This window comes from Hemiscyllium ocellatum, chromosome 14, assembly GCF_020745735.1.
Source record: "Hemiscyllium ocellatum isolate sHemOce1 chromosome 14, sHemOce1.pat.X.cur, whole genome shotgun sequence".
Taxonomy (NCBI): domain Eukaryota; kingdom Metazoa; phylum Chordata; class Chondrichthyes; order Orectolobiformes; family Hemiscylliidae; genus Hemiscyllium; species Hemiscyllium ocellatum.
Window position 1 is genome coordinate 62,517,883 of NC_083414.1, and position 15,794 is coordinate 62,533,676.

Here is a 15,794-nt window from a genome sequence, read left to right on the forward strand (position 1 = left end):
TGTTCAGTCTTTCAAGTCTGCCCCTCCATTCAATAACATTATGGTTGTTTCAATTATGTTCTCAAGTCCATTTTCCCACCTGTCCCCTTCACCCTCGACTCTTATAAAAAAGAACAGCAAGTCACATTTTCAGGCACCGCGCTACCAGTGTGTCACACTTTTTGGTTACAAGCCAATGGTCGTTCATGACCAAGATTGTTCATTTCCACCACCACCCACCTTCCATGCTGAGTCTAATTATGAGAGAACAGACCAGTAGAGAGTCTTAACAAGAGGTACTGGTCTGATATAACGAGGTCTAGTTTATTGCATGATAGCATTAGCAATGAGTATTCATTAATTTGGCATAATCACAACAAACAAAATGTAAAAGACATTTAGATAAGTACATGAATAGGAAAGGTTTGGAGGGAAAAGGGCAAAATACAGGCACGTGGGATTAGTTTAGTTTGGGATTACTGTTGGTGTGGACGAGTTAGACCAAAGGGTTTGTTTCCATACTGTATGACTGTCTCCATCAGGCTCTCCATCCAACGACTGAATGGCATTATTAGATTAGGTGGAGCTCAATATTGCTCAACATTAACTCTTGTTTATCCATTTCCCTATTTAACACCACTTAATTCAGTCTTAAATTTATGCCAGATGGAAGAAATTAATGCCCGCAAGAAGGCAAGTCCAGAGATGAGGGCATTTGATTGAGCAGAATGGTATGGGGTGGAGATCCAGACATCTTCCTAATTCCACTTCCCTCCTCAATCAATTCAAGCTCCAGACAGGAATAGCGGTGGACAAGCTTTAAGCTCAGAGACCAATTGAGGCCCTTAAGTATCACTTAATTTCCTCACCTTACCATCATTGACATCAACTCGCTATCCAGGCAAGATACTTATTGAGGGGACTCAGTACCCAATCAGGGGACCTGGGACTGCCAGGGGCTGCCATCTGAAAGCAACACCCCTGCCATTACTCCAACACCCTGCCAGCGACCCCTTCCCTGGGAATCCCACCTGCCTATACGCATTTATCTCTGGCAATCCCTCCTGCAGTTGTGTGTAAACACTGGCACTGCTCACCACTCCCGGTCTTCCTACCAGTACTGGACTCACCTGGATCACTGTGGCATGGGGTTGCTACTGACTATCCAACCAAAGAGCAAAAAACAAGTCATACTCGTTATATTCCCCACATCATGCTTTACAAAAATATGTGTAAGCTTTTAGTATTGAAAGTAAATCTACGAAGAGGTTTGTTTAACTGTTTCGATGTGATGGGTTCAGCACCCCAAACATTTGGTCACCAACTTCTGGGTTCAAAGGTCATCCAAGGGCTGAAGTAGATAATCCAGGTTGAGGTATCAAGAGTGCCTCACTGTTGAGCAGCATCAACCTTCAGAGAAAATTTTAAACCAAGGCCCCATTGAGGTGGTTGTTGTGCAAGTCATTCTCTTAGTGTCCTAGCCAACATTATGCCTTGAAGTATTGACAACAAAGTGCACTATAACTGACCATTCAACTCCTTTGCTCATTGTGGGATCAGTTGGAGAAAATTGACTGCCACGTTTCCACTTATACCAAGGTAATTCATTGATTGCATTGATATGACAAACTGTTATAAAAACTCATGATTTATTTTCCATTTCTGAAAAAAAAAGGAGAATACTGCACCCCTCTTAGCGTGTGTTTCTTGGGCTTAAAAACAAGACAAATTTTGAATTAATCACGGAGGATTGCATCAGCCCAGACTAGTTCTGTCATTGCTTATACATTGATATGCTCGGCTGTTTAATAAATGCTCAAAGGCATATTACAAAAAGCTGGCCCTGCTAAGGTTAATCTGTCTCACCCAAGCATAAAACATCATGTTTCAAGTTCAGCACAAATTAACTAACAATTCCACAGGACTTTGAAGCAAGATTCTGCCATTTTGAGAAATGATCTTTCTTAATCCCACGACACGGAGACAGAAGATACCCCTGGCATAGTTTTGCAATGTGCCGAGAGCCAAGATTGAGATTTCCCATAGACTTCTGATTTCTTAGTGAATACAACTGAATGCTAAGAAAATCTGAAGACAACTCGTTCTACTGCATTGTGCAGATGCCTGATACCACAACAAAATCTACAAATGGAAACAATTTTAGCAATCTCAATGAGCTGGGAGAAGGGAACGTCTCTGAATATTATGTTAATCCTTTCACGGGGTGAGAGACTTGCTGGTTGGGCCAGCATTTATTGTCCATTCACCATTACCTTTGAGAAGCTGCCTTCTTGAACTACTGGTGTCCATGCAGTGTAGGTAATGCCCAGTGCCATTAGGGACAGAATTCCAGGTGTTTGATCCAGTGACAATGAAGGAACAGCAAAATTTCCAGGACAGAGTTTGACAGTTCTTATTGAGTAAGGGAGTCAAGAGATATGGAGCAAAGGCAGGTAAAATGGAGTTGGGAAACAGAAGTGATTAGAGTATTTCAATGCTCGGCCACACAATGAGATTATGATTGACCTGCAATTTAACTCCATGTATCCTTTTCCCTTTGGTTCACTAAAATCTATCAGTTCCAGAGTGAAACATAACTCAGCTCAAGTTCTGTTTGGGAAAGAAAACGCCTACCTCTGTCTTTAAATGCGTTTCTTACTTCACTCCTGAAAGGTCTGGTTCTAATTTTTAAACTGTGGCTTCTAGCCCAAGACCCTCAATCAGCAGAAATTGTAAATGGAAAAACAAATACCATGGATGCTGAAAATCTGAAATAAAAAGAGAGAAAATGCTGGAATTATTTACACGTGGAGATAGAAGCAGAGTTAATCTTCAGGTCTTTTTTCATGAGAATTCAGAAATGGAATAGGTATTTTTGCAAGCGTGGATTTAAGGGTGGAAGAGGAACAAAAAAAAATCTGGTTCAGGGTAGAGGGCAGGAGAGATTAAATGTCAACTTGTTTCCTGTTGCAAGGGACATACTTGATTTCACACAAGAGGAGAAACAGTAAGCATTGAAGGTGAATGTGATGGGAGAGAGAAATGGGTATCCAATCGGAGAGAAGAGTCAAATTCTTCAAGGTGGTCAAAACAGAAATGATAAAAGGAGCAACAGCAAAATCTTGCAGATGCTGGGCATTGGAAATAAAGACAGAAAACACTGGAAACACTAAGAAGGTCTGACAGCATCTGTAGAGAGATGAATGCCCAGGTCTATTTTGCACCGAGACTGATCAATATCAATGGATTTTCTCTTAACAGCCTCCAGCAATTGCACATTTCTCTTGTTTCATTCCTACCACAATGGAAGATGTGATCAATTTTAAATCATTGACATAAAAACTATTGCTTTGAGCATGTCAGTCAACAAATTTGATTGACGACTGCTATCCTGCATTTGGGTATGTTTGGCTTACAAAAGCTGTGTGTGTCTGGGTGTTTCACTGGTTGTCCTTATGTAGTTGGAGCTAAGTTACATTTGTCTACATCTGCTTTTCTACACTAACTGAATGATTGTGGAGGGTTACCCCCTTGATCTATTTCATCACCAGTTTTGAGTTCTCTAAACAAGTTCAAATTAATGTTCTTAAACCCATTGGTAGAAGTCATAAAAATCTGAGCGGAGTTTGACCACAATCCCTGATCTAACCCACTAATACCAAATAATAAAAGGAGTTATCTTGCTGTATTGGACGTGAATGCCTTTAGGTAACTGGAACATTTGTTCAAGAATAATGTACTCCAAGTCCACCAAATTGGCAAAAAAGTGAAGTGTTTTTATGATAAACATGGCAAATATATTCACCAGAAAGGCGGAGGAGATCACTTCTAATGGAATGAAGTTCCCACTTAATTTTGGTCTCCGCCCACAGAGATTTATGAAATGGCACAGTTTAACCAGTTTATTTGTAATGTGCACAGTATTCTTGCATGTTGTTCAGTGTAGCTCGCATTATCACTCTCACTCTCCATCTCTGTCTCCCACACTCAGTGTCGGAATGGCCTCAGGCAGAACTCCAGGGGAACCCAGAGAAGGCAGTAATGGGAGGCCATCTCCTCCTCTTGCACCAAATTAAGGAAAGCGTGGTAGAGGCTGTCAGGTCGCTCCACTGGAAAAGGTGGGCACTGCTGAGATGGATGGCATTACCAGAGGGTGCCTCAATGAGACCTTCAGAAGGGCTTTTTAAAAAAATTCAGCTACAGTTACCAGGCCAATATCAGAGAGCGCTAAAGGGCTGAGGCTCCCTGCTATCTGTGGTGCTAGCTGGTTGGGTGGTTGAGCAACTTAGAGGAGGCTTCACTACAACCTTTCACTGAGAGGCTGCCTCTGTCTACATGATAAGCATCTACCTCAGTAGAGTGCTGTCTGGAAAATTCAGACCAGTGTTTGTGTGAGATGAGAGCCCTTCATTGGTTATAATGGCTACCTGCAGTTGCATGGGGTCCCCAAGCAACAGTCTTGGCTGGGGGAAGGAGCATATCAGCAGCAAAACCCTATTCTCAAAGTTTGTCACCATATACATAAAGACCATTCAGCCCATTACCTCCATTTCATTCGTGACATCCATCCTCAAAGAACAATTGGAAACTAGATTCTTGACTGCTATCTAAAGGGCGTTCTTCTACCTGGAACACTTCTACAAAACTATTAAACAGAAAATGTTTTAAAAAAAAACAAAAAGCACACTCTCCAAGCAAAAAAAAAGCATAGATGGTAATAATTTATACTGGCCATATTCCAATCTGCAAAAAAAAAACTTCCTTTTTAAAGGAATCTAAAGAATTTAAACAAATGTCAAGATTAAGGAACTTCCTAACAGGATTGCAAGAGAAGCTAAAAAGCTTAAGAAGTGGTACACCACAAAAGGGCAAGTGAGGACAGGCAACAAATACCAACTTTGATACTGATATTGGAATATTAAATTGTTTTTTAAATCATTGTCAAATCTGAATTTAGGTAGCAGTCACTTACACACGGGTGGGAGGCGGTGTTGCATTAGTGAAGGTGTACAAGATGTTATCGCAATGGATGGAATTGAGATGAAAAAGAGCCTTAAATAGACAGGAATATTAGATCAGAATGTTAGGTCCTTATTGACCGAGGAGCTGGGCAAAAACCTGGAGTAAAACTAAATGGACCATAGCATCATCCTAGGTTCGACCACCTTCAAAGGGACAGGTTAGAATTCAGAGATGAACAGCACAGAAACTTGCCCATACTGACCAGGTATCCTATATTATTCTAGTCCCATTTGCCAGCACTTGACCCATATCCCTCTAAACCCTTCCTATTCATCTGTTTGGGGTTATCAAGCACTAGGAAGGAAATTGAAGTACAGGTCATCAAGGGTCATAATCTCCAGATTACTGCCCGAGCCACGTGCCAATTGGCATAGGGATAAGAAAATTAGGGAAGTAAACACGTGGCTAAGGGATTGGTGTGGGAAAGAGGGATTCCACTTCATGGGGCATTGGCATCAGTTTTGGAACCGGGGGTATCTGTACCATTGGTTCAGGTGGAGACCGTCCCAATCAGGTACCAATGTTCACACGAAGAGGATAAATAGGGTGGTCAGTAGGACTTTAAACTTCTGAGTTGGTGGAGGAAGTGAAAGCGACAGGGAGTATGGGGTTAAATGGAAATATAAGCAGCAGGATAGTATGTGTGCAGGTGGATTTAAACTGGAGGGAGACGGGAATGCAGCAAAAAGGAAGGATAACTTAGGACATCTTATGACTTCCAATATGTCTAATGATACGAAAGTTAGCATTTAGGCACTTTACCTGAATGCTCGTAGCATTCGTAACAAAGCAGATGAACTAATGGCACAGATCATCATGAATGATTATGATGTGGTAGGCATCACAGAGACTTGGTTACAGGGGGGTCAGGACTGGCAGTCAAACCTTCAAGGATTTTCAACTTATCAAAAAGACAGGGAGGTGGGCAGAGGGGGAGGGGTTGCCTTATTAGTTAAGAACAAAATTAAATCTATGGCACTGAATGACATAGCATCGGATGATGTGGAGTCTGTGCGGGTGGAATTGAGGAACCACAAAGGCAAAAAGACCATAATGGGAGTTATGTACAGCCTCCCTAACAGTGATCAGGACCAGGGGCGCAACATGTACTGGGAAATAGAAAAAGCATGTCAGAAAGGCAAGATCACAGTGATCATGGGAGACTTCAATATGCAGGTGGACTGGGTAAATAATGTTGCCAGTGGATCCAAAGAAAGGGAATTCATGGAATGCTTACAGGATGGCTTTTTGGAACAGCTTGTCATGGAGCCGACAAGGGAGCAGGCTATTCTGGACCTAGTGCTATATAATGAACCAGATTTTATAAAAGATCTTAAAGTAAGGGAAACACTTAGGAAGCAGAGATCATAATATGGTAGAGTTCAGTCTGCAGTTTGAAAGAGAGAAGGCAAAATCAGATGTAATGGTGTTACAGTTAAATAAAGGTAATTATGAGGGCATGAGAGAGGAACTAACGAAAATAGACTGGAAGCAGAGCCTAGCGGGGAAGACAGTAGAGCAAAAATGGCAGGAGTTTGTGGGTATAATTGAGGACACTGTACAGAGGTTCATCCCCAAGAAAAGAAAGATTATCCAGGGAGGGATTAGACAGCCATGGCTGACAAAGGAAGTCAGGAAATGTATCAAGGAAAAAAAGAGATCCTATAAAGTGGCCAAGAGCACTGGGAAATCAGAAGATTGGGAAGGCTACAAAAACAAAGACGATAACAGAGAGAAATAAGGAAGGAGAGGATCAAATATGAAGGTAGGCTAGCCAGTAATATTAGAAATGATAGTAAAAGTTTCTTTCAATACATAAGAAACTAACGACAGGCAAAAGTAGACATTGGGCCACTTCAAACTGATGCAGGAAGCCTAGTGATGGGAGATAAGGAAATAGCTGGAGAACTTAACAAGTACTTTGCGTCAGTTTTCACAGTAGAAGACATGAGTAATATCCCAACAATTAAAGGGAGTCAGGGGGCTGAGTTGAGTATGGTTGCCATTACAAAAGAGAAAGTGCTAGAAAAGCTAAAAGGTCTTAAAATTGATAAATCTCCTGGCCCCGATGGGCTACATCCTAGAGTTTTGAGGGAGGTGGCTGAGGAAATAGCCGAGGCATTGGTTGAGATCTTTCAAAAGTCACTGGAGTCAGGGAAAGTCCCGGATGATTGGAAGATCGCTGTTGTAACCCCATTGTTCAAGAAAGGATCAAGACGAAAGATGGAAAATTATAGGCCAATTAGCCTAACCTCGGTTGTTGGTAAAATTCTAGAATCCATCATTAAGGATGAGGTTTCTAAATTCTTAGAAGAGCAGGGTCAGAACAAGTCAACATGGATTTAGTAAGGGGAGGTCGTGCCTGACAAACCTGTTGGAATTCTTTGAAGAGGTGACAAGTAGGTTTGACCAGGGAAACCCAGTGGATGTGGTCTATCTAGACTTTCAAAAGACCTTTGATAAGGTGCCACACGGAAGGCTGCTGAGCAAGGTGAGGGCCCATGGTGTTTGAGGTGAGCTACTGGTATTGATTGAGGATTGGCTGTCTGACAGAAAGCAGAGAGTTGGGATAAAAGGTTCTTTTTCGGAATGGCAGCCGGTGACAAGCGGTGACCCGCAGAGTTCAGTGTTGGGGCTGCAGCTATTCACATTATATATTAATGATCTGGATGAAGGGACTGGTTGCATTCTAGCGAAGTTTGTGGATGATACGAAGTTAGGTGGACAGGCAGGTAGTACTGAGGAAGTGGGGAGGCTACAGAAGGATCTAGATAGTTTGGGAGAGTGGTCCAGGAAATGGCTGAAATGTGAGCAAATGCGAGGTCTTGCACTTTGGCAAAAAGAATACAAGCATGGACTACTTTCTAAACAGTGAGAAAATTAGTAAAGCCAAAGTACAAAGGGATCTGGGAGTGCTAGTCGAGGATTCTCTAAAAGTATACATGCAGGTCGAGTCCGTGATTAAGAAAGCGAATGCAATGTTGTCATTTATCACAAGAGGGTTGGAATATAAAAGCACTTGTGCTACTGAGACTTTATAAAGCTCTGGTTAGGCCCCATTTGGAGTACTGTGTCCAGTTTTGGTCCCCACAGCTCAGGAAGGACATACTGGCACTGGAGCGTGTCCAGCGGAGATTCACACGGATGATCCCTGGAATGGTAGGTCTAACATATGAGGAATGGCTGAGGATCCTGGGATTGTATTCGTTGGAGTTTAGAAGATTAAGGGGAGACTTAATAGAAACTTACAAGCTAATACATGGCTTGGAAAGGGTGGACGCTAGGAAATTGTTTCCGTTAGGCGAGGAGAGTAGGACCCGTGGACACAGCCTTAGAATTAGAGGAGGTAAATTCAGAACAGAAATGTGGAGACATTTCTTCAGCCAGAGAGTGGTGGGCCTGTGGAATTCATTGCCGCAGAGTGCAGTGGAGGCCGGGACGCTAAATGTCTACAAGGCCGAGATTGATAAATTCTTGATGTCACAAGAAATTAAGGGCCACGGGGAGAATGCGGGTAAATGGAGTTGAAATGCCCATCAGCCATGATTGAATAGCAGAGTGGACTTGATGGGCCACTCCTACGTCTTATGGTTTGATGGTCTTATGTACCAACCTTCACCACTTCCTCTGACAGCTCATTCCATGCACGCACCACCCTCTGCATGAAAACGTTGACCCTTAGATACCTTTTAAATCTTTCCCTTCTTGCCCTAAACCAATGCCCTCTAGTTCTGGACTCATCCACCCTAAGGAAAAGACCTTGTCTATTTACCCTATCCATGCCCCTCATGATTTTATAAACTTCTAAGTCCACCCGTCAGCCTCCGACGCTCCAGGGAAAACAGCCCCAGCCTATTCAGCCTCTCCCTCTAGCTCAATCCCTCCAACCCTGGCCACATCCTTGTAAATGTTTTCTGAATCCTTTCAAGTTTCACAAGATCCTTCCTCTAGGTATGGTGGAATACTCCCCATTTGTCTGGATGGGTGCAGCACCAACAGTTTCCAAGTAGCTTGCATCAATCCAGGACAAAGCAATTCATTTGGCAGAAATCCCAACCACCTTCAACATTCACTCCCTTCACCACCATTTGCACAGTAATGTGTGCTATCTACAAGATGCACAACTCACTGAGGCTTCTTCAACAGCGCCCCATCAAACCTCCGACCTATAATATTTAGAAAGACAATGGAAACACCACCACGTGCAAGTTCTTCTTCAACTCACAGTCATGACCAGGAACTTATCACTGTTCCTTCACCATCATCGGGTTAAAATTCTGTAGCACCTTTTCAATTACCACTGTGGGACTCCATATACTCAGGTGTTTCAGCAGTTCAAGAAGGCATTTTCTGTAGGGCAAGTAGAGGTCAGCAACATTTGCTTGGCGAGCCATCTTGTCAATTTTATTCAATTGTGGAATAATATGGAAGCGTCTGGAAAGTAAGCTGCACACCTCGATCAAACTAAGACTAACACAATTTATCATTTTGAAAAGTATGACTTCAGTTGATGGCAATATTGGAAAAAAGCTAGATTAGATTACTTACTGTGTGGAAACAGGCCCTTCAGCCCAACAAGTCCACACCGACCCACTGAAGCGCAACCCACCCATACCCCTTACCTAACACTACGGGCAATTTAGCATGGCGAATGCACCAGACCCGCACATCTTTGGACTGTGGGAGGAAACCGGAGCACCTGGAGGAAACCCACGCAGACACGGGGAGAACGTGCAAACTGAGGCAGCAGTGCTAACCACTGGGCCACCGTGCCGCTGATTCTAAAGTGGAAGCTGGCTTGATAGACCATAGGTTTTAGTCTTACTATTTGGTTGCCATGGTGATAAATTGCTAAACATATTCACAAGGCACAGCTAATATACTTCTGACAAAAGAAAATAAGATTACACAGAACAAATTAAATTTTATGAGACAATTTGGAAAGATATTGTCATTAGCACTGGCAAAAAGAAAATCAATATCTTTTCTCAATATTTACCCATAGTGAAGAATTATTCACTTTTGCCATTTTAAAATTTGTTACTCAACTGACGAGGTCACAAGTATTGCATTTGGTGAATTTCTATTCATTTACTGGATGCGATACTCTCTGTTCCTGTCTCTCAGACACAGGCTCAATTTTCTCATTGAATTGTAATGGAAAATATCTTTTTCCAGTTACTTTGATTACTTCAAAGCTGCTAAACAGCATACCAGCTGATATGCATCTTCCCTCCAGAATTTTGCTTTGTTTGGCTTCTGCCCACTCTTCCTGTAGGTTGTAAAAGTTCATCTTAGTAAACACAGCAACAACATTCCCATCAGATAGCTTACCTAGTCATTTAGGTTCAATCATATGATTTATTAGAAATGCTATTTTGATTCTGTTTTATTTTTAAAAAGTATCTGACCATGAGAAAGAGTCATCTTCACAGAACGATATCAACCATAAGGGTTTACACCCAAACCTCTATACTGTCAACATCAGCTGCATAACTCAGTATTCAAAATAAGCAAGTGCACTTTTTGGGCTGCAGAACTCCAGGGTACATTCATAGTTACAGTGCAGCATTGGGAATAAGACACAGAATGGGTTTAGAAACATTAGTGAAAAAGACGAAAGTGCATCAGATTGCTGCAGTTTAAGAAGATGTCTCATGCCTTATAAACAGTTACAGATGCTCATTAAATGCCAATGACATCCATATCCCAGTGAATTCTAAAAAGGGGAATTATTTCTGTAACTGTATGCTAGGAGGGCTCTCCAAGAGTTCTAGCCAAAATGTATCTTTCAAGCAACACCTATAGCAGACTGTCTGGTCATTATCTCATTGCCATTTGCTTGGTGATTTCAAAATGGGCAAATTACCTGCTACATTACTTTCATCACAACAGCGGCCATGCTTCAAGAGCACTTAATCAACTGAAAAGTGCTCAGGGCTATTCTGAGGTTACAAAAAGCACTGTACTGTGTAACAACAAGTCCGTTCTTTCTTTAATAACTTTGGCACGGCTGTGGAATTGTTAGGTGGATAATAGTTAATGAGAGTTAGGAGATTCTGTTAAGAGTCAGTTAACTTTTACACAAATCAATTAGCATTCAGACATTAACGCAGTGCCAGGGACCTGTCACTCAGCCATAACAGGTCACACATCTAATATAAATTAAGTTATTGATGGGTTTTTTCCCCCAACTACAAACACAGGGACTAGTTTGAATGGCATGTTTAATTTGTAAATATGCTTTCTGTTCACAGTACTCATGTTAAAATAATGGTGAGTTTGTATTTTCAAAACCTTTGGGATACTGGATTTTAAAATTCCAGCTAATACTCACCAAGGGAAAAAGTACTCAAATATAAATTACATTATTTCTGAGAGAGAGAGAGAGAGAGACTACATTTACAGGATTAAGCCAGATAAGTAGTACGCCAGGGGGAAGAACACACAAATCAGAGTCAAAGAGAAGTAAGCAGACAGGCAAAGAAGGTAAGAGACAGAGAAAAATGGGACACAGACTAAAACTGACAGCGAGAGCCAGAAGCTGAAAAATATTTCAGCAAGAGTTTGGGAGAGAGAGGCACAGAACGGGGCGGAGGAGAGAGAGAGAGAGAGACAAAACTGAAGCAAACAGAGAGACACATGATAACTAGGAACAACCTGTGTCAGAAACAAAAGAAAAATACAGAGAGAGAAAAAACGGAATAGGGAAGAGGGAAATGTATTTAATGGTTGGTTTAGTAAGAGGCAGTCAGCTGAGAGAAAGACGCAGAAACACATGATGAGGAACAGCGTAGAAAGAGATTGAGAGACAGTACAACAGACATCAAGTAATTGGAAGTCTACCTGAGAAGGTGAGCCGGAGCCGGGCTTGGGAAGGTCTCCATGCACCGGTCAGTTTCTCCCCAAGAGCAGTCAGGAGCAGGATTTGAAGGAGGAAGGCACGGAGTCCCCAGCAGAGGCTGAAGGGGAGTCCGCATCTCGGAGCTGAGCGGCGAGCACTCCTCATCCCCAACATTGTCAGTCCCACTGCTCCTTCTTTCCAACAACAGCAATCCCCCGGAAAGCTAGAGACTGTCCCAACGCAAATCTCAGAGTGAAGGAGGAGGAAAAGCAGCCAACAGCTGGCCGGGGTGGGGGTGTAATGATTGAAGCGGCTTAAGTCTTAGCCTAAAAGACCTCTCAAGGCAACTGGTCAAACATAGGAGCTTGTATCTCTCAATTAACCTTGGGCGATAGGCGGGTCACAGGCTTTTTTTCTTCCTGAAGCGCACACTGACGGTGAGCTGGCCAGTGACCGGTCCTTCACGGTATCTGCTCTGGCTCCCCCCTCCTTTCGCTGCTCTGTCAGGTGGCAGTGTGCACCCACTTTCACTTGGACGCGGGAGAGAGACAGGAACACGCCCCTCCTCTCTCTCTATCTCTCAGCCTTCAAGACGATGATATCCTGCCGAAAGTTAAATGCAAGTGACACATTGTGAACACCGCCTTCAAAAAAGAAATGCACAGGAACCCTCCCACATCAACAGATAACTACTTCCTCCCCGGGCAAAAAGAAACCCCTCCGGCTGCTGGTCAGAGTAAATCAAACACCGAGTGAAAGAATGGGGTCTCCTTCCTGCTTTCTGTTTTTGTTTTGCTTTTTAAGTCCACCAGTTGGGTAATTCGGACTGTGTTACGTTACAATTGTGTGTGTTGTACAGGGTGAGTGTTTCTGGGGTGCTCTCACTGCGAGGTGCACTTGACTCGCTCAGGTCGCTATATACACCGCCCAGGCTGGAGAGCAAGGAGGCTACAGGCAATAATGACTTCCTCAGACGGAAGCACTTGTCAGCGCATCAGGACAATCACCTGATGAAGGAGCGTCGCTCCGAAAGATAGTGTGCTTCCAATTAAACCTGTTGGATTATAACCTGGTGTTGTGTGATTTTTTTAACTCTGCTTTTTAATAGCCTTGATCATAGGAACTTTTCCAGTGTCAGAGCTGATGTCTCTTGCTTATGCTAGACCCCATATAAAAATCTGATGGTGGATACTGAAGAGCCTGACAGACATCACAAATATTGTATCCTGAAACATTACATTCCTCAGGGTTATGGTGTGTGAGCTAGAATTAGCCAGCAAGTTACACAGAGCAACAAGTTTACAATTGTCCACCATGCTTCAAGTGATCCTCGGTAAGATGGTGATGAGACCTTTATATCCTCAGGTCACATGCTTTAATGCATTGGTTTTTGACGTTTATTCATGGTATGCCACCATGGCCTAAAGTTATTCCCCTCCCCCATTACCCTGAAGTGTATTTCAGAGGGGCAGTTAAGAGTCAAGCCCATTGCTGTGGGTCTGTAGGCTAGACCAAGTAAGGACGGCAGATTTTTCTTCCCTAATGAATATGAGTGAACCAGATAGTTTTTTTTAAAAAATGAAAATAATTACATATTCTTACAAGTAAGATAGATATTTTATATTCAGATTTTACTATCTGCTATAATGGGACTTGAACCCATGACCCAAAATTATTAGTCCAGTAATATCACCCTGCCGCCACATCTCCCTGAAGCTATCACAAGCATATCTGTAAAGGTACATTGAAGGTTAGATAAGACATACAAGTTACCAATAGGGTGTATGTGTCGGTCTTGGAGGGGGATTGACTCTGAGGATCAGTGGTTCAATTGCAGGGCCAGGCTACATCAATTTACCTAACAAGGTTTAGACAATGTGGGGTGAATTAATGGACGTGAGTGAATGAAAAAGAGGTTCTGTGGTTAACATTTCCTCTGGTGACAAACGAGGAGGTATAAACTTAAAATGACAACTTTTCACCTGTTTTCAAGAAAAATCTAGAAGTAGAAATTGGGAACTCTTCGTGCTCCCCATCCCTCAAAAGCTATGGATCTTGGGTCAGATGAAGCTTTTAAATTTGAGTTTGATACATTTTCAATGAGGACGGGTTTCAAGATGAACAATAAGCAGCTGGTAAATCAGCCATGATCAAACTGGCATACTGAGCTTTCCCCCCCCAGGTTACCAAATTGTCCATCAGGGGGTGATATTCTGCCACAATGGTGGAGCTGGGAGAGTGATGGTGGTTGATAGATCTTTGAAAGTTAGTGTTCAGACACACTGAAAAAAGCATTGGGTTGGATTCTCGTCCCTGTTACATTTTCCATGAAGATCTTGACTTGACTACATTGGGTGGGAGCTCGTGAGCATCTGGTTTTAAATCTTATTTCAGCTGACTTCAATCAAAATTAAAGTGACAAGGGATGAAGAAGTGGTGGAAAGGCTGCCTTTATTGCCAGGGTTCAATGATTTAGCCTTTTCAGTTGTTAGAATTGCGAGATGAGGTGTGGTGTGGGTGACAGACTGATCTACATGTCCTGAGGATTGATTATTTGGAGTGTGAACGTAAGTGTTTTGTGACCTATTGTGTGGGTGTTACCTCCACTGATATCAAATCTGACTGATGGGTGCCTGGACATTACTATCAGTGTACACCTCTATTATAACTCAAAGTTCTGCCCAGGATCGTACTGCAGGGAATCTAATCTAATCTTTAAAACTACAGAGAGTTGTGAATGCAGTAAGTCCATCACGCAAGCCAACCTTTCATCCATTGATTCCATCTACACTTTTCATTGCTGAGCAAAGGCAGCCAACATCATCAAAGAGCCCTCCCACCCCAGTTGTAATCTCTTCCATCAAGCAGAAGATACAAAATCTTAAACACATATACTCATAGGTTCAAATACAGTTTCTTTCCCACTGTTATTAGACTTCTGAATGGACCTCTCAAATTTCAAATCTAATGTTAATCTTGCTTTATGTGGTTAAAAATCACACAACACCAGGTTATAGTCCAACAGGTTTAATTGGAAGCACACTAGCTGTGTGGTTTTTAACTGTGTACACCCCAGTCCAACACTGGCATCTCCAAATCATTGCTTTATGTGAACTTTCTTTGCAGCTGTAACTTTGTATTTCTCACTCTGTTCAATCATCCTGTGATTTTTCTGTGTTATGATCTGCCTGTGCTGCACACAAAACAAAACTTTTCACTGTACTTAGATACGTGTGACAATAATAAATCAAGTCAAATCAAATAACGTTCTGGCTGTGATCTCAATCCTCCTCCTGGTGGGCCAGATGTGCTAAGTCAGGACTCAATGCTTTTCAAATTCCAGGTTAGGGACCTGAGCACATACTCCTGGCTGATACTCCAGTGCAGTACCAAAGGGGTGCTGCACTGTCTGAGACACCGTCTTTCCACTTGTCATGTGAAATCCCCGAGAAGCCCTACCTGCTCTCTTGAAGAAAAAACATCCCCTTGGCTCTCTGTGCAGAAGAGCTGAGTTCTTCTCAGTGCAGTGTCTAATAACCCAGCATCAGTAAACTATCATTAGTCCATGGCTGCTTTTTGCTACCCACACAATGTTTTCAATGTGCATCCCTATGTTATAGTTCATTCATTCTAAAGTGCTTTGAGACATTTTGAAATCCTGAAAAGCATAAGTGCAATCTTTATCTTCCTATTTTCAAATTCAAAAATCAAACTTTTACCACTCAGTCCCTAATCTGCATCAACAGTTGGAGACATTCAAATTAAGGACTGAAACATCATATGGATGCTGTGACTCAAAATGTATTTAATTACTGGTGAACTTCCGTAGTAAATTTTCCCTACAAACATCCATGATCTTAGTTACCAGTGGTACCTATTGAAATGTAGTTTACTCATATGGACAATGGCCAAGACTGGAATGGTGCTGGAAAAGCACAGCAAGTCAGGT

General features: G+C 42.3%; 1 protein-coding gene across 2 annotated transcripts in view; it reads right to left on the reverse strand.

Annotated features, from left to right (window-relative positions):
- sema3h (sema domain, immunoglobulin domain (Ig), short basic domain, secreted, (semaphorin) 3H) overlaps positions 1 to 12,455 on the reverse strand; it is a 165,683-nt gene extending 153,228 nt beyond the window's left edge. For both annotated transcript variants that reach the window (XM_060835738.1, XM_060835737.1), the window contains exon 1: positions 11,848 to 12,455. In XM_060835738.1, coding sequence (XP_060691721.1) covers positions 11,848 to 12,019 — 172 coding nt within the window. In that variant the 5' untranslated portion in view covers positions 12,020 to 12,455. The remainder of the gene's footprint in view (positions 1 to 11,847) is intronic.
- Positions 12,456 to 15,794: the final 3,339 nt, after the last annotated feature.